Raw genomic sequence first — 22,698 nt, 5'->3', positions numbered from 1 at the left:
CTTCCCACTGCACCTGTCTTCTCTCAGAAGTAGTTTGATATTTCAGAGTCAAAGCTGCTGGGAACATTCTCGTTCTGTGGAGCCTCCAGGCTGAGCTCTGGGAGTGTCCAGTGTGCTGGTCGGGGCTGGGGGGGCACTCAGGGCCAAGCCCCACCCCTGTTGGCTGCAGGGAGTCAGTCACAGCCTCAATGAGCAGCTCCTGTTCCTTTCCTTGGTGTTGCATGTTAGTTTCCTTAGAGGCGCGAGACTGTGTGGTCCTGACTGAACTCCGGGAAGAGGATAAAAGAAGCTGTGAGTTAGAGACAGGCCACGTGAAGAGGAGGGAATAGAGTCAGCCTCACAGACTGTCCTGATAGAGTTGCAGTGTGGTTTTCAGATTATAAAGGCATTCCATAGTCTGTATGCCAGGTACTGCCAATCCAGGTACCCGTAAATCGGAAGGTTCTTGCCTTCTGTTCACATGTTTATTTATTCAACAAATCAACATAAATGCTCATTATATGCCGTCTGTGAACGAAGCCAAGTCCCTGCCTTTGTGGGGCTGACCCTCTAGTCAGGGAGAGAGCCAGTGGTGAGGTAATGTATAATATGTCAGGTAGGGATAAGCTCAGTTGTGAGGGGTCAGAGGGTGGGGATTGTGGCCAGGGGGCAGTTGTAGATTCTGTTCTCAGGCAAAGTCTTTCTGAGATGGTGACATCTGAGCAGAAACTTAAATGAGGGAGTGAATTTTGCAAATAATGAGATGGCCATGTGCAAAGGCCCCGAAACAGAAGGAGGCCAGTGTGACCTGCAAGGCGTGAGGAAGGGGAGCGTAGTAAGAAATGTGGGTGGTGGGAGTGGTTTCTGAGGGCCATATCGTAATGGGTTTTGTTGTTGTTGTTGTTGTTGTTTTTGAGATGGAGTCTCGCTCTGTCGCCCAGGCTGGAGTGCAGTGGCGTGATCTCAGCTCACTACAACCTCTGCCTCCCAGGTTCAAGCGATTTTCCTGCCTCAGCCTCCCCAAGTAGCTGGGACTGCCGGTACGCGCCACCACGCCTGGCTAATTTCTGTGTTTTTAGTAGAGACGGAGTTTCTCTGTGTTGGCCAGGCTGGTCTTGAACTCCTGACCTCGTGATCTGCCCGCCTCGGCCTCCCAAAGTGCTGGGATTACAGGTGTGAGCCACTGTGCCTGGCCACTTTAGATTTTTGTACGAAGTGTGATGTGAAGATATCTCAGGGTTTTATGTTGTTGTTGTTGTTTGAGATGGAGTCTCACTGTATTCCCCAGGCCGGAGTCTGGAGTGCAGTGGTGTGATCTCAGCTCACTGCAACCTCTGCTTCCTGGGTTCAAGTGATTCTCCAGCCTCAGCCTCCTGAGTAGCTGGGATTACAGGCGTGCGCCACTGCATCCGGCTAATTTTTGTATTTTTAGTAGAGACAGGGTTTCACCATGTTGGCCAGGCTGGTCTCAAACTCCTGACCTCAGGTGATGCGCCTGCCTCGACCTCCCAAAGTGCTGGGATTACAGGTGTGAGCCACCGTGCCCAGCTCATCTCAGGGTTTTGATCAGGGAGGGGACATGACCTGACTTACTTTTTTTTTTTTTTGAGACGGAATCTCGCTCTGTCGCCCAGGCTGGAGTACAGTGGCACAATCTCAGCTCACTGCAAGCTCCGCCTTCCGGGTTCACACCGTTCTCCCACCTCAGCCTCCCTCCTCCTATAGCTGGGACTACAGGTGTCTGCCACCACGCCCGGCTAATTTTTTGTATTTTTTTTTTTTTAAGTAGAGACGGGGTTTCACTGTGTTAGCCAGGATGGTCTCGATCTCCTGACCTCGTGATCCACCCGCCTCGGCCTCCCAAAGTGCTGGGATTACAGGCATGGGCCACCATGCCCGGACGACCTGACTTTTTAAAGCATTCTCCTGTCTGCTGTGTGGGGAATGGCCCGTCTGTCAGGATTCTCTTGCGGTGATTACGTAGGTGCAGATGTACTGCTAACCTCACTCCCAGCATCGTCGATTTATTAATAGAAACTGCCACGAGTTATGCAATCAGCTTGAATCTGCGTTGAGAAGGACTTCGCATCATGGGCATTAGATCTCTTCTGGAAAATGGGGGGACCTGGACCGGTCACTTGGGGAGTTAGAAGGGAGGAGGGTGAGGGACAGGGAGCGTGAGTTTCTTGGCTGCTGCCTTGTGATGGATAACAGCTAGACAGCTAGGGGAGCTCCTGTGTCACCATGGCACTCCCGACTGGTTCCAGTGGGGCCCTGAGTGTCTGCTGCCTCATGACTCTGTGGGACAAGTCCTTCCAGAATCCGTCAGAGCAGATCCTAAATGCCTCTCTGTCTGGTTCTATGAAAATGTGACAGGTGGCTCATAAGCTTGACAGAGATCCTGATATGACTAGCATTAAGTAAATATTAAATGTGTTTATAAGATTAAATATAAATGGTTTTCTCTGGGGACAACAGAATTCACTTTGTCCTTTAATGTCATATCAAAAAAGCTGGCCAGGTGTGGTGGCTCACGCCTGTCATCCCAGCACTTTTGGGAGGCCGAGGCAGGCGGATCACGAGGTCAGGAGTTTAAGACCAGCCTGACCAACATGGTGAAACTCCATCTCTACTAAAAATACAAAAAATTAGCTGGGTGTGGTGGCGCATGCCTGTAATCCCAGCTGCTCAGGAGGCTGAGGCAGGAGAATTGCTTGAACCCGGGAGGCGGGGGTTGCAGTGAGCCAAGATCACGCCACTGCACTCCAGCCTGGGTGACAGAGCGAGGCTCTGTCCACCCCCCCCCAAAAAAAAAAAAAAAAAAAAAAGTCATATCAAAAAAGCCAAATTGAGGCCAGGCACAGTGGCTCACGCCTGTAATCCTAGCACTTTGGGAGGCCAAAGCAGGCGGATCACCTGAGGTCAGGAGTTCGAGACTAGCTTGGCTGACATGGTGAAACCCCATCTCTACTAAAAATACAAAATTAGCCAGGTGTGGTGGCAGGCACCTGTAGTCCCAGGTACCCTGGAGGCTGAGGCAAGAGAATCGCTTGAACCCAGGAGGTGGAGTTTGCAGTGAGTCGAGATGGTGCCATTGCACTCTAGCCAGGGCGACAGAGAGAGACTCTATCTCAAAAAAATAAAATAAAAAAGAAAAAAAGCTAAATTGAGATGAACTCAAGCCATTGGAAAAGCATCTCAGATTAATGAGAAAGCAAAGACCCAAGCTTGCAGGCCTGTTCTGAATGGCCTGTTCCCAGCAGGTTGTGTAGCGGTAGACCAACGCCCACAACCCTCGGATGCACTGGCTTCCCAGACCAGCCCCGTGGTTTCCTGGTGATAGTGACAGCCATCGGCAGTCGGCTAGAACCTAGTCTCTCATTGCCTAATTGCTGACACATGACTAAGGCTTTCCTGATTGAGTCTGGGTGCTCTGGTTGTGGTGAAAAACCCAGTCGGTCATATCCATGATTGCAAAATGGAATAGTGTGAATTTCAGGGCTGAGCCCAGCCTCCTTGGTAAGCAGCAGAAGCTGCTGTTTCAGGGACTCTCACTTGGACCTTTGTTGACTCATATCACGTCTGCCTACCAGGTGTTGTTGGTGGAAGGACCAGTTGAGCATCTTACGAGGGAACTAGGCTGGTGACGGGGGTTCCCCAAGACTGCCTCTGATTCAGTGATTCACCAGGACTCACAGAACTCAGAAAAGCTTTTTGCTTACAATGACAGTTTATTACAGCAAAATGATGGAAATTAATACCAGCAAAGGTCAAAGACACATAGGGCAGAGTCCAGGAGAGGCCAGACATGAGTGTCCAGGTGGCCACACACAAGTTTCCATCATTGCTGGTCACACTTAATTCTCCCAGCCACGATGTGTGAGAGCACATATGAAGAACTGACATCCAGGGAAGGTCACCCAAGCCAAGGTGTCCGGGTGTTTATGGGTGGGTCAGTTGTGTAGGCGTGGAGCGTCTGGGTCTCAAGGCTTACCTGCTCCATCTCCAGTACCCACAGACGTCGGACTGATACAGCGCGATTGAAAACCCCAGGCACATGGGCTCACGCCTGTAATCCCAGTGCTTTGGGAGGCCAAGCCAGGAGAACCGCTTGAGCCCAGGAGTTTGAGACCAGCCTGGGCAACATAGCGAGGCCCTGTCAGTAGAAAAAAAATTAAAAAATTAGTGCAGTGGCGCACCCCAGTAATCATAGAAGTTTTACTTGGAAGGCTGAGAGGATCACTTGAGCCCGGGAGTTTGAGGCTACAGTGAGCTGTGGTCGCACCATGGCACTCCAGCCTGGGTGACAGAGCCAGACTTTGTCTCTTAAAAAAACAAACAAACGAGAAAAGACGCCCAGGCATAGGAAAGCAGGCATTCACCATAAATCTCGTTGTTTACAGGAGCTACCTTCATAGCCCAAGGTCTTAGGAATACAGAGACACTCTTGCCAGGCAGGATAGTCCAAGGCTTGTGAATATCAGGAGCCACTCAAGGGCCAGGCCTGGAGACTTCTGGAACATGCAGGGTTTAGGGCAACCCCCGCCAGCCACACAGTTGGGGAAAGGGTTTGCTGTAAAGTGGTCCACTCTCGCGTGGACTCCCTTCCGCCCCCCGTGCAGTGTCCTTGTGGGATTGGAGGATGTTCCAGCACACTGAGAGTCAGTGGCTGTCATTCTCTCTGTCTGCCGGGGACCCAGTCCCAGCTGCTGCCTTAGCTTGCACCCCAGGAGCACCCTGGGCTGGTGCTGACACCACTGGGGGCCATCTGTTATGTCAGCCCCGGTCCAAGGCTGTGGCTGTCTTGGCAGGAACCTGGCTGAGTGAGCCCCTTCTCCTACCCAGTGCAGTGACCATTTCCTGCAGCCCCAGGGGCATGAGGCCCAGCATTTAGGTGGGCACCCCAGCCAGCCTCAGGGGCACCCTGCTACCCTCTGCTGACGTCTGCTGTTTCTGTCTCCTAACAGTTTCATGATCAACATGGGGGACTCCCACGTGGACACCAGCTCCACTGTGTCCGAGGCGGTGGCCGAAGAAGTATCTCTTTTCAGCATGACGGACATGATTCTGTTTTCACTCATCGTGGGTCTCCTAACCTACTGGTTCCTCTTCAGAAAGAAAAAAGAAGAAGTCCCCGAGTTCACCAAAATTCAGACATCGTAAGTGCCACCCCTCAGCCTCCTCTCTCTGTCCCTCTTCTGTCACCACTCCGAGCAATGTCCTGCACGCAGGCCTCAGGCTAAAAGAAGCAAGGCTCCTTGTAGCATTTTGGGGCGACTCTTGGGTTTTGCCTTCTTGCTAGATTGTGCTTGAGCTCTCCCTTAATCATCTCTTATGTGGGGTTTATAAGGCCCTTTTCTATCTGCTGTTTATATGACCTTCACAGGAAGCATTGCGAAAATGACACCAGTTTACAGATTAAGAACCGGGGGCTCAAGAATGTTAACGGGCCTGCCAGGGTCATTAGCCAGCAATAGCAGCACTACAGCTGGAACCCTTTTTTCCCTTTATGTATTTATTTATTTATTTGGAGACATGGTCTCACTGTATTGCCCAGGCTGGAGTGCAACGGCGGTGGCACGATCAAGGTTCACTGCAATCTCTACCTCCCAGGCTCAGGCAATCTTCCCACCTCAGCCTCCCAAGTAGCTGGGACTAAAGGTGTGCACCACTATGCCCAGCTAATTTTTTTTTGAGGCAGAATCTTGTTCTTTCATCCAGTCTGGAGTACAGTGGTACGATCTCGGCTCACTGCAACCTCTGCCTCCCAGGCTCAAGCAATTCTCCTGCCTCAGCTTCCTGAGTAGCTGGGATTACAGGTGCCCACCACCACGCCTGGCTAATTTTTGTATTTTTAGTAGAGATGGAGTTTTACCATGTTGGCCAGGCTGGTCTTGAACTCCTGACCTCAGGTGATCTGCCCACCTCGGCCTCCCAAAGTGCTGGGATTACAGGCGTGAGCTGCTGCACCCAGTCAATTTTTTATTTTTTTAATAGAGACAGGGATTTGCCATGTTGCCCGGGCTGGTCTCGAACTCCTGGACTCAAGCGATCCGCACCCCTTGGTCTCCCAAAGTGTCGGGATTACAGGCGTGAGCCACTGTACCCAGCCTAGAATTGGCATTTTAAAGTCTTTCTGAGGCTGTAGCCACCTGGAAGGCTGTGTGCTAATGAGCACAAAATCTTTGGACAGGCCTTATTTTGTTGCTCTTTTAAACTTTTCGTGAAGCATCCTTTTAAGAATAAGTGAAAAAGATGGATTAGTTAAAAGGAAAACGTTAAGGAAATAATAGTACAGATGGTATGTAGATAGGAAAAAATGATACCGAAGGTCTGCCTAAGTGACTGCATCTCTGTCTCTCCAAGATTGATTTCCATAAGCCACACGGAAAAGTCATTCTCCAGATTTTAGGGTCCTGCAGCCAGAATCACTTCCTGTGGTTACGCTTGGCTGTGTTTAACATCAGTCTCAGACTCCAGGGGCCCGCAGCCAGGTTTGAGTGGGGACCTGCCAGGTCAGGTCTGGGCCGAGGGAACTCCAGGGGCACGGGCCTGCTGCCTTCAGGGACTCCCTGGATTTGGCAAGGGGCAGGTCTCAGGGGCAGGATTGGGAGCCATTCTCAGACCAGAACCCCTTTCATTCTGTCTGTCTTCAGGGGACCCAGTCCCAGCTGCAGCCTTAGCTTGCACCCCAGGACCACCCTGGGCTGGTGCTGACACCAGTGGGGGCCGTCTGTCATGTCAGCTCCAGTCCAAGGCTGTGGCTGTCTTGGCAGGAACAAGCCACACAGAAAAGTCATTCTCCAAGGCTGGGCATGGTGAAGCATGCAGCTCACATCAAATCCCGATTCCCTATTCCAATCTGGGTATCAGCCTTCCCTGCCAGAACACTTAACAGCCTTCACACCATAAAGCGGATATTCACACAACACAATTCTTATACCATGGACAGGGAATTAGTTTTACATTTTTAAAAACTGGGTTCAGGGCCAGGCACAGTGGCTCACGTCTGTAATTCCACCACTTTGGGAGGCCTAAGCGGGAGAAATCACTTGAGGTCAGGAGTTCGAGACCAGCCTGGCCAACATGGCGAAACCTTGTCTCTACCGAAAATACAAAAACTAGCTGGGCGTGGTGGTGCATGCCTGTAATTTCAGCTACTAGGGAAGCTGAGGCAGAAGAATCGCTTGAACCCAGGGGGCAGAGGTTGCAGTGAGCCAAGAATGCGCCACTGCATTCCAGCCTGGGAGACAGAGTCCGTCTCAAAACAAAACAAAACAAAACAAAACGAAACAAAACTGGGTTCAATCTTATCTCCATCATTGACTCACTGAGCAAACATTTCCTAAGGCCCTACCTACAGTGTCCCAGACACTATGCTAAGGTGTGTGGCCGCAGCTGTGAAGAAAATAGATGAATGCTGTCTTCATCAAGCTTACCCTCTAGTGGTGGGTGAACCCTGGGCGAGAGCTTAACCTCATTCTGCCTCAGTTTCCTCATCTGCTAAATGGAGGCAGTATTCCCAATCTCGTGGGGCTTTTGTCTTAAATGAGGAAGAGTTTATAAACTCACCCAGCACTGTCCCTGAGGGATAGGAGCTGTGTAGTGTTTGCGTTGATCATATTTTGTGCCAGGCACTATGACAGGCATGATCAGGACCACAGAGCAGGCATTTATGTTAAGCTGGAAAATGAGGGTGTTGCAACATAGTTTTTTTTTTGTTTTTTTTTTTGAGACAGACTTTTGCTCTTGTCACCCAGGCTGGAGTGCAGTGGTGCAATCTCAGCTCACTGCAACCTCTGCCTCCCGGGTTCAGGCGATTCTCGTGCCTCAGTCTCTGAGTACCTGGGACTACAGGCACACGCCACCACGCCCGGCTAATTTTTGTATTTTTAGTAGAGACGGGGTTTCACCATGTTGGCCAGGCTGGTCTCAAACTCCTGACCTCAGGTGAGCCTCCTGCCTCTGCCTCCCAAAGTGCTGGGATTATAGGCGTGAGTCACCGCACCCGGCCACAGTGAGCTTTTTAGAAATGCTTTGTGAACTGCTTTAACCCACATTGTCTAATCAGGGCCTCCTTGCAACAGCACTGTGCGTTAGGCAGTGTGGGTTTCCTCATTTCTGCTCTCAGAGAGGTTATGGGATGTGCCCAGGGCACAGGCTGGAGAGACAGGCTCCGCCAGCTCTAAGAGAGAAGGAATTGGTGCGGGGATCAGACCGTGTCCTGCAGGAGGGATGTTGGGCAGGTTCTTAAAGGTAGAGCCACACCCTGAAGCTGAAAGGACTTTAGAGCAGAGGGCCCGAGATAGGAAGGGCAGATCAGCTGGAATCCAGCCTATCCTGTCCAGGGCTGGTACACGGTGCATTCCTGGTGTGGAATAGTACTTTAGATAAAAAACTGTAGTAGTACTCAAGATAAAGAGACCAGGGTCCAGGACCCAGCTCCTGAACTGGCCCTTGTTCCCTTATCTGTAAAATGGAAGTTCCGCCCCCCTCCCTGAGTGAGGACGTGGGTTGGCCCTGGGAGCCTGCGGAGCTGCCACCAAGGGAGGCAGCATTCCTCTCATAGCCCATCTGTTCTCGCCGTCACCTCCCTGGCCTTACAAGAGGAAGTTGACATAAAACCTGTAGACGGTGGGAGCTGTGGGGTCCCAAAGCACTTGTATTTTTTTTGTTGATTCTCACTGTTCCTCTTTGGCAGAATGCTGAAACTCTGTTCCCTCCACCTAATCATGATCCTCTAACCTTATGTGTGTAGAGTTCTGCAGTTTCCAGAGTCTTTTTCTCTTCCCTCATTAAATCACGTTGGATGCCTGCTGCAGCCAGGTCTTTTACCTGTACGCTGTACAAGACAAATATTTCTAGTACCATGGCTACATTCTGGACCCTGAAGTTGGGTGCCCAAGGTTGAGTACTGACTCTCCCACATTAGCCATCTGACATTAGCCAGGTGACTTGATCTTTCCAAGTCTGTGTCCCCAACTGTAAGCTGGAGGTAGTAGTAGTACTTACCTCATAGGGCTGTGAAAACTGATGGAAAACTTCATCCATCATATGGAAAACTTCATCCATCATATGGAAAACTTCATCCATCATATGGAAAACTTCATCCATCATATGGAAAACTTCATCCATCATATGGAAAACTTCATCCATCATATGGAAAACTTCATCCATCATATGGAAAACTTCATCCATCATATGGAAAACTTAATCCATCATATGGAAAACTTAATCCATCATATGGAAAACTTAATCCATCATATGGAAAACTTAATCCATCATATGGAAAACTTCATCCATCATATGGAAAACTTAATCCATCATATGGAAAACTTAATCCATCATATGGAAAACTTCATCCATCATATGGAAAACTTAATCCATCATATGGAAAACTTAATCCATCATATGGAAAACTTAATCCATCATATGGAAAACTTAATCCATCATATGGAAAACTTCATCCATCATATGGAAAACTTAATCCATCATATGGAAAACTTCATCCATCATATGGAAAACTTAATCCATCATATGGAAAACTTCATCCATCATATGGAAAACTTAATCCATCATAGAGCTCTTTGCTCAGTTCCTGGTGCATAGTAGGCTCTCAGATGTTATGGATTGTTACTATTTATTTATTTATTTATTTATTTTGAGGCAGGGTCTCACTTTGTCGTTCAGGCTGGAATACACTGGCACAATCTCGGCTCACTGCAACCTCCGCCTCCCAGGCTCAAGAGATCCTCCCACTTTGGCCTCCCAAGTAGCTGGGACTACAGGTGCGCACCACCACGCTTGGCTAATTTTTGTATTTTTTGTACAAATGGACATCTGACGATGTTGCCCAGGCTGGTCTGAAACTCCCGGGCTCAAGCGATCTGCCTGCCTCGGCCTCCCAAAGTGCTGGAATTACAGGCGTGAGCCACCGTGCCTGGAGTGTGTTATTATTTTTATCCTTTTTATTAATATCATCTCCAGTCTTACAAGAGCCCTTCCATGAAGGCATGAGCAGCCCATTTTGCGGATGAGGAAACCGAGGTGCCAGGGATTGCGGAGTTTGCCCAAGGCCACCTAACTTCTAAATAGCAGCAGAGTTGGCTTTTGAATGAAGTCTGCAAGCTCCACAAGCCATGTTTTCTCTACTTTGCCATGCTGCTCCTAATTTAGTGTTAATAGGCCTCCTAAGATAGTGTTAGTCTCCTAAGATGGTGTTAATAGGCCTGGCATGGTGGCTCGCGCCTATAATCCCAGTGCTTAGGGAGGCTGAGGCACAAAGATTGCTTGAGCCAGGAGTTCAAGACCAGCCTGAGCAACATAGGGAGACCCCCATCTCTACAATAAACAAAAAAGGATGGTGTTAATTTGTTAATTTACCTACAAGGAGAGTATTCCTTATCTGAAGTGCTTGGGGCCAGAAGTATTTCAGATCTTGGACTTTGGAATGTTTGCATTATACTCACCAGCTGAGCATTTCTCATCTGAAAATCTGAAATGCTGCAATGATTCTTCCCTTTGAGGATCATGTTGATGCTCAAAAAGTTTCAGATTTCAGACTTTTAGATTAGGGACATTCAGCCTGTAGGTGTTATTTTACAAAGCAGGAAGTTGGGTGTAGTGGTTCACACTTGTGATCCCAGCTCTTTGGGAGGCCAAGGCAGGAGGATTGCTTAAGCCCAGGAGTTTGAGACCAGCCTGGGCAACGTAGCAAGACCCTGTCTCTATAACAAATATGAGAAAACTGATGCTCAGAAAGGTCACCTAGCTGATACAACCAGGCCTTAAGCCTAGACCTCCTATTCTAAATCCCACATCAGTGTCCCTGGCTACCGGTATTTCAGTGAGCACAGGTGATTTCTGTTCTAGCCACACAGCAGTAGGGAGTAATAGTGCTTAGTGTGGGGAAGGTATGTGGCCCAGGGCTATATCAGGAATTCGCACCATGATTTCTGGTGGCTTCTAGAATTGGCATTTATTTATTTTGTTTCAGAGACAGGGTCTCGCCCTGTCACCCAGGCTGGAGTGCAATGGCGCGATATCAGTTCACTGCAACCTCTGCCTCCGGGGCTCAAGCGATTCTCTTGCTTCAGCCTCCCAAGTTGCCGGGATTACAGGCGCCCACCACAATGCCCAGCTAATTTTTGTATTTTTAGTAGAGATGGAGTTTCACCACGTTGGCCAGGCTGGTCTCAAACTCCTGACCCCAAGTGATCCATCTGCCTGGGCCTCCCAAAGTACTGGGATTACAGGTGTGAGCCACTGTACTGGGCCAAACACATTTAAAAAAAAAAAAAAAACCGGTGGGATTTTTGTTGGAATTGGATTGAATCTGTATATTAATATGGGAAGAGTTGACATCCTACAATATTCAGCTTTCTCTTCCATGAACATTGTTTTATCCCTCCTGGGGAGGTCTTTTGGATTGTTTGTAATAGCAATTAACGACTTGTTAGAGAGGAGTGGTGATAAGCCACAAGTTCTTTTTCATAATAATAGTGGCAGTAATGATGATAAATGGCTCTTCCTGCCAGCTGTGGTGGCTCATGCCTGGAATCCCACACTTTAGGAGGCCGAGGCAGGTGGATTGCTTTGAGCCCAGGAGTTCAAGATCAGCCTGGCAACATGACGAAACCCTGTCTCTACGGAAAAAATACAAAAATTAGCCAGGCATGGTAGCGTACGCCTGTAGTCCCAGCTACTCAGGAGGCTGAGGTGGGAGGATCACCTGAGCCTGGGATGCCAAGGCTGCCGAGCGCTGAGATCACACCACTGCACTCCAGCCTGGGCGACAGAGCAAGACCCCGTCTCAAAATAATAATAATAATAGTAATAATAATAATAATAACTCTTTCACGTCCACTCCCACTCACTCAGGTTGCACCTCTGAACAGAGCATTTAGCACCAGGGCAGCTCGTGCCCTAAGGGAGCCCCAGGGAATGCTCAGCCTCTTGAGTAGCTGGGGTGACAGGCACATGCCACCGTGCCTGGCTTATTTATTTATTTTTTTTAAAGACATGGTCTCGCTCTGTTGCCCAGGCTGGGTCTTAACCTCCTGGCCTCAAGCAGTCTCCCTGCCTCAGCCTCGCAAAGTTCTGAGCTCACTCACTGTGTAGGATCCAAAGTCCCACGGGATCCAGGGCTCCTGTGGGCTCTCTCTCCTGTGGGCCCGGCAGCTTTGCTCACCCTTGTGGAACAACACTGCATGGCGTGCCCTCTTGGTGATGGAATTTGTATTTTTGCCTCCCATGGTGCAGAGAGCATCCCATTTCCATCTGGGTCCCTACCTTAGTGTGGGGCCGCCTGTCGGAGGGAAGCTCCTCAGAGAATGGCTGTTGAATTAACCAAGGCTAAATCTGTATGTGTGGCTGCCTCTAGGGAAACCCATGGCCTCCAGGCTGGGTTTGGCTTACACAGTATTTTTTTAAAAAATATTTTAATTAGAACATTAAAAAGTGTGGCAGTATCAGGCCCGGCATGGTGGCTCACACCTGTAATCCCAGCACTTTGGGAGGCCGAGGCAGGTGGATCACATGAGGCCAGGAGTTTGTGACCAGCCTGGCCAACATGGCAAAACCCTGTCTCTACAAAAAGTACAAAAATTAGCTGGGCATGGTGGTGCGTGCCTGTAATCCCAGCTACTCGGGAGGCTGAGGCAGGAGAATCGCTTGAATCCAGGAGGTGGAAGTTGCAGTGAGCTGAGATCACGCTACTGCACTCCAGCCTGGGTGACAGAGTGAGACCAAAAAAAAAAAAAAGGCAGTATCAAATAAAAACTTAGACTTATAGCTTCTTTAAAAAAAAAAAAAATCAGAGGATCTGGTCATACTGGACCCGCGGTGATGCCCATCAGCTGTGAGGCAGCTGAGCAGCAGCCCCATTCTGCACGAGGCCTGTGCGCTGTGTTCACTCTGACCCTCCAGCCAGCTCAGGCTGCTGTGCTCATGTTACCTCTACTGGCCCTGAGAAGTTCTGCAGTGCCCCCGGCACCTCTGCTTTGCTCCTGGAACGCGAGAGTGCTTTAAAGAAAAATAAAGCTTCTTATGGAACATTTCAAACACCAGAGTTTGGGCACAGGAGAGTGGACCCCATATGCCTCCAGCCCCCAGTTTTCATAACTACTCACTCCTTGCCAATCTTGTTTCTTTCCGCTGCCGCCCACCGCTGCACCAGTCCTGGATTATTTTAATGCAATCCCCAGATGTCATATTTCATCAGGAAATGTTTCAGTCCTCTAAAATTCAAGGACTTGCCAGGCATGGCGGCTCACGCCTGTAATCCCAGCACTTCGGGAGGCCGAGGCAGGAGAATCACTTGAAGCCAAGTGTTTGAGATCAGCCTGGACAGCATAGCAAGACCCCATCTCTACAAAAAACACAAACATTAGCCAAGTGTGGTGGCACATGCCTGTGGTTCCAGTTACTCAGAAGGCTGAGATGGGAGGATCACTTGAGCCCAGGAGGTCGAGGCTGCAGTGAGCCATGGTTGTGCCACTGCACTCCAACCTGGGTGACAGAGCGAGTCCCTGTCTCAAAAAAAAAAAAAAAAAAAGTAAACTTCAAGGATTCTCCTTTCTGAACATAACACAATGCCATCTTCACACCTTGAAAGTCAACAGTAATTCTTCAGCATCGTTAGATACCCAGACAACATTTATTCATAGTTCCCTGATTGACTGATAAATGTTTGATTTTGTTTAACAGTTTTTGTTTAATTCAGGATCTAAACAAGACCCATACACTGCAGTTGATTAATAAATCTTTCTTTTGGGAGAGGTCAGGTATCTTAAGGTATAATTTGCATACAGTAAAATGCCCCCCTTCTCCGTTTTTTTTGAGACAGGGTCTTGCTCTGTCACTCAGGCTGGAGTGCAGGGGTGTGATCAGGGCTCACTACAGCCTCTACCTCCCAGGCTTAAGGGGATCATCCCATCTCAGCCCCCTGAGTAGCTGGGGCTACAGGCATGTGCCACCACACTCGGCTAATTTTTATTTTTAATTTTAGTAGAGACAAAGTCTCACTATGTTGCCCAGGCTGGTCTTGAACGTCTGAGTTCAAGTGATCCTCTTGCCTCAGCCTTCCAAAGTGCTAGGATTAGGATTACAGGCATGAGCCACTGCGCTGGGCCCAAATTTTCCTCTTTAAGTGCACCATTTCATGAGTCTTGACAGATGTATGCGATTCTATAATCAGTATCACAATCGAAATCTAGAACATTTCATCACTCCAAAACACTCCTGTCCTACCTCTTTGCAATCATTCTCCTCCATCGGGTAATCAGCCTCTGGCAACTGCCAATCTTATTTCTGTCCCTGTAGTTGAACATTTTCCAAAGCGTCACGTAAATGGAATGATAGCATCACGGGCTGCTGTGCCAGCGGTTTTTCCTTAGCGACACGTCAGATCCCTTTCCATTCCTAAGCTTTCCTTCCATCCCATTTCTTCCTTGAAACATTTGTATCACAGTTTCCCACAGTCTGGATTTTCCTGATTACGTCCCCCTAGAGATTGCTTGAAAAGCCACAAAAGATCTCATTTTCCTGAGTGACCTTCCTTTTGGGGCCTGCCCTTGACAGAAAGCCCGGGAGGCCAGGGGTCAGGGCTGCCAGCATCACGTGTCTGTTTTTTATCTCCTGAGTGCCAACAGATGGGAAGTGGATCTGGAGGTCTTGCCACATCCAGTTCAGGGTCCTTGGCTCCAGCGAGCATGAGAAGAGAAACACAAATGAGACTGACAAAGAGGAAAGCATTCGGGGAAGCCGGTGGCCACGAGAGTAGATGGTGCAGGGGGCCCACTGCCTCCCGCTGCTGTGGAACGGCCAGGACATGGGCCAGGGTGTTTCTGCCACTTCTGCAAGCACAGCTCCGGGTTTTCTGCTGCCACCTGACCTCCAAAGGGACCTCGCCTCCTCTCCTTCCTTTCCTGGTCCCTGATGAGACGGGGGTAGTTTCTGTCACTCTGACAAGTGCTTGAAACTCCAGACATGGGCTGTCAGGAACTGCCGTGCAGAGTGCATGTTGTCTGACCTGACTTCACTGGGCCCTGTCGGGTGCAGGAGAGGGAGCTGTGGATGGCACAGTGGGACACGTGCTCTACCGGCCTGGGGGTGGTGGGAATGCAGAGGAGGGGTATCCCCCATTGGGGATGTGTCAGGGATGAGATGCCCCAACAGGAGCCTGGGAGGCCACGTGTAGAGGCTGGGAGGTGAGGACACGTGGGGCTGCTCCGAGGGAGCCACATGCTGGTAGAGCCCAGGCACAGGTCACCAAGGGAGTCAGGGGTCGTGGGGGGTCAGAGGTCATAAAAGGAGTTGGGGTCACCAAGGAAGTCAGGTCATGGAGGGAGCTGACACAGGAGAGCATCTTAGAGGGCCTTGGGACCTTCCAAGGGGTATGGATTTTTTTCCCCAGCTTTATTGAGGTATAAATGACAAAAATTATATATATTTATCAAAGCATCTGAAATTTTTTCTTTTTCTTTCTTTCTTTCTTTTTTTTTTTGAGATGGAGTCTCACTCTGTTGCCCAGGCTGGAGTGCAGCGGCACAATCTTGGCTCACTGCAACCTCTGCCTCCTGGGTCCAAGTGATTCTCCTGCCTCAGCTTCCCGAGTAGCTGGGACTACAGGTGCCTGCCACCACACCCGGCTAATTTTTGTATTTTGAGTAGAGATGGGGTTTCACCATGTTGACCGGGCTGGTCTTGAACTCCTGGCCTCCAGTGATCCACCCACCTCAGCCTCCCAAAGTGTTGGGATTACAGGCGTGAGCCACCATGCCCAGCCTAAGCATTTTTCTTTTTGAGACTAAGTCTCGCTCTTGTCCCCCAGGCTGGAGTGCAATGGCGCGATCTCGGCTCACTGCCACCTCCGCCTCCCGGGTTCAGGCGATTCTCCTGCCTCAGCCTCCCGAGTAGCTGGGATTACAGGTGCCTGCCACCACACCCGGCTAATTTTTGTATTTTTAGTAGAGACGGGGTTTCACCATATTGGCCAGGCTGATCTCGAACTCCTGACCTCAGGTGATCCACCTGCCTCAGCCTCCCAAAGTGTTGGGATTACAGGCGTGAGCCACCACACCCAGCCAGCATTTTTCTTTCTTTGTAAATTTTATTTTTCCCAGCTTTAAAATGACATAATTGACAAATAAAAATTTTATACATATATTTAAAATTATGTAAGTTCAAAGTATACAGTGTGATGTTCTGATATACGTATCTTAGCTGGGCATGGTGGCTTACACCTGTAATACCAGCTGCTTGGGAGGCTGAGGTGAGAGGATCACTTGAAGCCAGGAGGTCAAGGCCAGCTTGGGCAACATAGCAAGACCTCGACTCTACAAAAACTTAAATTAGCTGGGCATGGTGGTGTGGACCTGTCATCACAGCACTTTGGGAGGCTGAGGCGGGAGGACTGCCTGAGCCCAGGAGTTGGAGGCTGCAGTGAGCTATGGTCGTGCCACTGCACTCCAGCCTGGGCAACAGAGCGAACCCCATCTCTAGAAAAACTAAAAAATCAATTTAAAAAAATGATATATATGTGGATGACGCTAACAGGGAGCTGGGGAAGCCTGTGTAGGAGGGCGGTGTCTGGAGAGCGGTGGCCCCGTGAAGCGCCATGTGCAGCTGGAGTGGAGGGAGCTGACTGGGAAGCAGGAAGATGGACCAGGAGGCTGCTGGCCTCAGCCTAGCAGAAATTGACCAGGGCCGCTCGTCACAGATGAAGAGTGCAAATACAGGTGTCCGTGGATCAGAGAAAGGGCTCCAAGCCAGGGCTTTTGAAAACATAATTCTGGGACCCTCATCACCCACCAGAGGTGATGTTGTTATCCCCATTTTACAAATGGCAGTGCTGATCCCAGGAGAGGGTGAGTGACCTGGTCAAGGCTGACATTAGCACATGAGAGCTGGGATTCCAGCCTGGGGCTTCCTGTACCACGCTTTTGCTTCCTCGGACCCCTGGCTCTTATCATGGCCACCCCAGCCCACCCCTCCTTTCCATCCCCTTTGATTGCACACAATAGGAGAGCCACTTTTTGCCAGATCAGATCATCTTACTGTCTGAGGGTATGGCCTTTTCTTTCTGTCACCGATGGGCTGAATAACCCGAGTTTCTCTTCTCTGTCTCCGGAAAAGTAGCCCTAGTCCTGGCCACCCTCTGGCTCAGGGTCACTGCTGAGGTCGTCAGAAGAGCATCAAGGCTTTTGTGTGTGTGGAACAGCACAGCAGGCTTTCTGAGCTTCACAGACTTGCTCACGGAGTCCTGATGTGAGCACGTGTTGGAGGACATGGTCGGGGGGAACGAGGGAGCGGCAGCCCACCAGAGCCTTAGAGCATCCTGAGGACACAGCCCCAGGATCCTTGGGAAGGGCTGTGAGATGTGCTGCCTGACCGTGCCCGGGGTGCACTGGAGACAGGGTAAAGCTGGGGGAGGTGCACCTTGCTGGGGGAGCAGACAGGAACCCCGGGTGCTGGGCCGCTGGGCCCTGGAGCTTTCACAGGCCTGGAGTTGAATTACCCGCTTCACCTACCCCCAGCCTCACTGCCCTGTCAAGGTGGATAGAAACCCTTGCCCAACGCACAGGGTGGTGAGGATTAAACAAAATAAAGTAGAAAGCTTCTTGAATGCTAGCCGGCATACAGTGGGCACTCAGTAAGAAATCATACCCTTCGCCTGTTTTGTCTCTGACCTGTGGCCACTCACACCTGCTTTCACCTCCCCCTGCTTGTAGCCAGCTGTCTCCAGCAGCTGCCCTCCCTACGTGTTCATCAGAGTCCCTGTCTGCAGAGACAGCTACTGGCTTCTATCTAAGCTCCAGCAAACCACTTTCTGTTTTCACCAAAGGCTGGCGTTTCAAACCATTAGCCCCAGGCCACAAGGCTCTGAAGGTCAAGAAATCTGGGTCCGCCTAGCAGAGCCCACTCTCTATCCTGCCACGAGCAGGCTGCTCCCAACTCTGCTGCCATCGTGCCTCTGTGCCTAGCCGTCACCCCTTCTCTCGCCATGGGCACCCATGACCCTGGAGCCTGGAGAACTTGGCAGTAGACGCTAGGTTCTGAAAGGGAGCTGGTCCAAAGCAGCTTCTCCATGTGTCGCTAAGGGCAGGGGACAGTCTCAGGAGAAATCAAGTCCACTGTGCAGAAAATCCAACCGGATTTGCAGTTTCCGGAAATGTTCCTCAGCGTCGCCTGGGACGGGAACAAAATGAACCGCACATCTTGGTTAATCTCGGTCCAAGTGACGCAGTGCTTTTCCCGCCCTTCCTCATCTTCCCCACGCAGTGGGCTACAGCTGACTTTTATCCTGAACCCAGAAGGACTCCTGCTCCCAATTTAGGCGTGGAGAGCCCTAATTGGAACCTTCCATGCTCCGTTCTGGAGCCATGTGGTCTGTGTGCTCCAGGCCTGGGAGAGCTGCCACCTCTGTATGGCTGGAGCCTTGGCCTTTCTGGTTTTGTTTGTCTGTTTGTTTTTCCTTGAGACAGGATCTCACTCTGTCAGCCAGGTTGGAGTGCCGTGGCACAATCTTGGCTCACTGCAACCTTCACCTCAGCCTTCAGGCTCAAGTGATCCTCCTACCTCAGCCTCCCAAGTAGCTGGGACCACAGGCACACACCTCTACACCTGGCTAATTTTTGTATTTTTGGTAGAGACAGGCCATTTCGCCATGTTGCCCAGGCTGGCCTCAAACTCCTGAGCTATGGCGCCCACCCGCCTCGGCCTCCCAAAGTGCTGTACTGGTGTGAGCCACCGCACGCCGCCGAGCCTTGGGCTTTCGGATGGGCTGTTTGCACTCAGGAACCTCGGAAGGGTGCTCCCCAAGACAGAACATCGCCACTGCAAACGGAGCCCACCTTGCCAGGCATTTCCCCAACTGCCCTGATGGGAGGGGAAGGTGTGTCTTTCACGGCACACAGGATGCTCCCCGCTGACACCGACCCAGTGTCTTAGGCTCTGTTTGCCTGCAGTTCTTTTGTGTGGGGGAAGACGGGGACCAGATTTAATTTAATGTGATTGTGTGGCGCCCCGGCAGCAGGATCAGTGTGGCTTCCTTTATGGAGAGCAGCCCTGCCATAGCAACCTGCAGGCTGTCTTCTAGAGCCTGGAAGAGCTTTGTTCCGCAGACATGACTTCCTTTTTTTTTTTAATGGGAAAGGGAGAGGGCGTGTGGAGAAGGGCTCTGATATAAACAGTTACCAAGGAGACCCGAGTCGGGGTTGGAAAGGTTTTCTCCTTCCCTCGGTCCATACAGAGGGAGGAGGGGTGTGTGCCCGGTGCAGGGACTCAAGGGAGGCTTCAGTCTGGAGTCCTGAGTCCTGCCTGCTGGGGCTCCAGATGTTGCAGAGTTCTCGGGCTCGTAGGGGCAGACGCAGGCAGGAGCTCAGGGAGATTCCGAGAGGACTTTGGGGTGTCCAGGAGCACTTTGAGGCCACGGGCCCAGGCAACTTCCCCACCAGCACGGAACAGGGGATGCACAGGGCCGAACTTTCCATCCGCTGGCCCCTGCTGGTGTCCAAGAGAGAGCTGTGACCCTCCTTTTTTCCTAAGTCCTGAAGCTGAGAGTGAGAAGCCATGGGGTGCACGTACTCGTCTCCACCTGAGGAGCCCGCTCTGAGAAGGTCAGTTCCTGACACTGTCCCTGGCGGCAGATTGCCTTGATGCCCCTTGGCCGGGGGACGCCCGCACCCTCCTGGCGGGGATGCGGACTTCCTCCTGGCGGGGACCTGCTGGAGGCCTGAAGATGCGGCTGCCTGGAGTTAACAGCAAGGTCAGCCATTCCCAGGGTTGTTGCCCCTGTCTCTGGCGAGGGACTCAGCCAGGCCTAGGCACTGGTGGCCCCTCTGGTCCAGGATTTGCATGCCGCATTTCCCTGCTTCCAAAGGAAGGAATTTGGACTGGAGACCAGGAAGGCCTCAGGCACCCTCTTCTCTGCCTATAAATAATCAGGTCCCCCATGCAAATCCAGGTCTGAAGTCCTCCGATGGAATAGAGCCCATTCAGAGCAGTCCAGTGTGGGCCCTCTCGGGCTAAGCCCCTGAACTTTGTTTCTTGGAGCCCCCAGCAGGGCCTTGGGTTGGGAAGGGAGCTTCCTGGCACGCTCCCCGGCAGGATGGGTTTAACCAGCAGGAACTTAAAGGAATTGTTCTGTGTTGCACCGGTGACCTAGAGGCACAGGTCCGCCTCCGTCTCCTTGGGTTCCCTTTCTCCCCCCTGGACCACTCACACTTCCTGGGTGAACCCTTGCCTTGGGGCAGAGCAGGCTGGCACACCTTGTCCACTCTGACGTTCCAGCCCAGAGGCTCCCCTCTCCACTCCCAGGGCCAGCCAGCCTGGCATTCTGCTTTGTCCAGCTGCGTCAGGAGGTCACATGGAAGCCCTCCTCCCCACCCACTCGCTGGGCTTCCGGGGCTGGAGCCGAGCTTGGAAGTTGCCATCCCTTGGCAGCCCGCTTCCCTTGAGGCTGTCTCTCCAGGGGGCCATTTTCTATTCCTGAGAAGAGAGCCCAGCTCGTCCAAGAGGCCTTTGCCGGTTTCTTCAGCCATAAGCGTCTGCTCCCTTCGAAGCCCTGTGGCGTGAACCTGTCCTGTCCCGTCTGTCCCTGTGGCGTGAACCGTGCCATCCATCTATGTGGTCTTAGTACATGGCACCTTGTGCCATGGATGTCTTTGAAATCACAGGCTGACCGCCTTCCAGGGAATGCCCTTTTTTCTACTGGGTGTTAACCAAGTTCCCCAGTCAGGCACCGGGGAGGCTGCAATAACCAGATGCACTTTAATAATAGTGTGGGCACGAGAGGGGCGGGGCCTGTGCAGTCCCGTGCCTGTCTAGTGTCAGAGCCAGGATTTAAAGCCAGGTCCGCCCTGCCACGTGGCTCTTGCCATCTTGCTGGGATCCTCCTCGGAGACTGTCTTCCCCTGGCTGGAGGATTGGGCCTGTGAAGTCACAGGTTGTCTCGTTCTAGTCTCATGCCCTCGGTGCCTGGCGCAGTGCCTCCCGTGCCCCCACCCGGCTGGCCTGTGGTACCCGCCAGGCACTCACTGGGCACCGGGGTTTGCCTCTTGTCCTTTTCTTCAGCAAATCTTCAGATCCACCTTGTTGGAGATGGAACTTCCCTGGAAGCATCTGTCCTTTGAGTAGAGATAGGGGTTGGCTTTTCAGCTGATGCCAGATCAGACCTCAGAGGTGGCTAGGGAGTGAGAATTGCCTTCAACAGCCTCTGAGTCCACCCCTGCCAGCCTCGTGCTGGACAGAGAACTCAGGGCTGGCCACCCTAGGAGGAGACACGGCGTCCTATGCCATGTGCCAGGCGTCACGCTCATGGCAGGGATACACAGACACCCCCCAAGGTTATTCAACGCAGGCTTCCAGTTAAGCCGTGGGAATGTGCAGAGTAAAGTGCCTTGGCCAACCGCTGTGTGTGCCACAGCGAAGACGGCGACAGGTGGTGTTGCTGCGTGAGGGGCGGGGACGGCCTCTCGGAGAGGAAGGTTAAGTTCTGTGGTGAAGGATGAGTAGAAGGTGGGAAGGGGTCACAGGAAGGGCCTTGCAGGCTCAGGGAGCCGCGTGGAGATGTGAGTAGCTTAGTGTAGCCCAGAGAGGCGGGACATGGGGCTGGGCCACTGCAGGAGGGGTGTTCAGAATCGGCCACTTTTCCCTTGTTTAAAGTATCTGCTCTGCCAGGGTCTCCTTACTCGGGGTTTAGCTATTCTAATTATCCTTATTGTTGGAGCCTTCAAAATCAATCAGTCAGGCCCCACATGTACCACTTCTATTTATTTATATCGATTGGTTGGTTGATGTACAGGGTCTTACTCTGTCTCCCAGGCTGGAACCCAGGTGTTCGAAGCTGCAGTGAGCTATGATGGCACCGCACGGTCATGTGATCGCACGGTGGTGAGATCATCGCCCACTGCAGCTTCAAACACCCAGGTTCAAGCGATCCTCCCACCTCAGCCTCCTGAGTAGCTGGGACCACGGGCACAGACCACCACACCGGGCTAATTTAAAACAATTTTTTATTTTTAGTTTTTAGAGATAGAGTATTGCTATTTTACTCAGGCTGGTCTCAAACTAGCCTCAAGTGATCCTCTCACCTTGGTTTCCCAAAGTGCTGGCATTACAAGTGTCAGCCACTGAGCTAGGTTCTTGGATACCCTCTTTAAGAAAATGCCTCTTCTTGGAAGTTGCGGTGAGCCGAGATGGCGCCACTGCACTCCAGCCTGGGCGACAGAGCGAGACTCCATCTCAAAAAAAAGAAAAAGAAAATGCCTCTTCAAGTCTTTTGATAGTTTTTCTGATGGAGGATTTGTCTTTTTCCTGTTGATTTGTAGGGCTTTCTTACATTCTCAATCAAAGTCTTTTGCCCACATATAAGTACATTACAAATATCCTCTCCCACACTGCAGCTTGCCTTTCCTTCCTTTGATGGTGTTATTTTATTTTATTATTTTATTTTATCTTATTTTATTTTCTGAGACAGATTCTCACTCTGTTGCCCAGGCTGGAGTACAGTGGCGTGATCTCGGCTCACTGCAACCTCTGCCTCCCTGGTTCAAGTGATTCTCCTGCCTCAGCCTCCCAAGTAGGTGGGATTACAGATGCGCGTCACCACGCCCGGCTAATTTTTGTATTTTTAGTAGAGACGGGGTTTTGCCATGTTGGTCAGGCTGGGCTCAAACTCCTGACTCAAGTGATCCTCCCGCCTCAACCTCCCAAAGT

At 51.1% G+C, this 22,698-nt stretch overlaps 1 protein-coding gene across 2 annotated transcripts in view; it reads left to right on the top strand.

The window, feature by feature from the left end:
* Window positions 1–22,698, top strand: part of LOC100452085 (NADPH--cytochrome P450 reductase) — a 72,094-nt gene that overhangs the window by 33,970 nt on the left and 15,426 nt on the right. The window contains exon 2 of one of the 2 annotated variants that reach the window (XM_024249625.3): window positions 4,947–5,138. In XM_024249625.3, the coding sequence (XP_024105393.1) occupies window positions 4,951–5,138 (188 nt within the window). In that variant the 5' untranslated portion in view covers window positions 4,947–4,950. Of the gene's footprint in view, window positions 1–4,946; window positions 5,139–19,276; window positions 19,599–22,698 lie in introns of those variants that run through there. The other variant, XM_054560348.2, reaches the window with a different exon arrangement.

The sequence above is a fragment of the Pongo abelii genome, chromosome 6, assembly GCF_028885655.2.
Source record: "Pongo abelii isolate AG06213 chromosome 6, NHGRI_mPonAbe1-v2.0_pri, whole genome shotgun sequence".
Classification (NCBI taxonomy): Eukaryota; Metazoa; Chordata; class Mammalia; order Primates; family Hominidae; genus Pongo; species Pongo abelii.
Note: the sequence above shows the minus strand (reverse complement) of the source record. Positions and strands in the feature narration are given on the sequence as shown.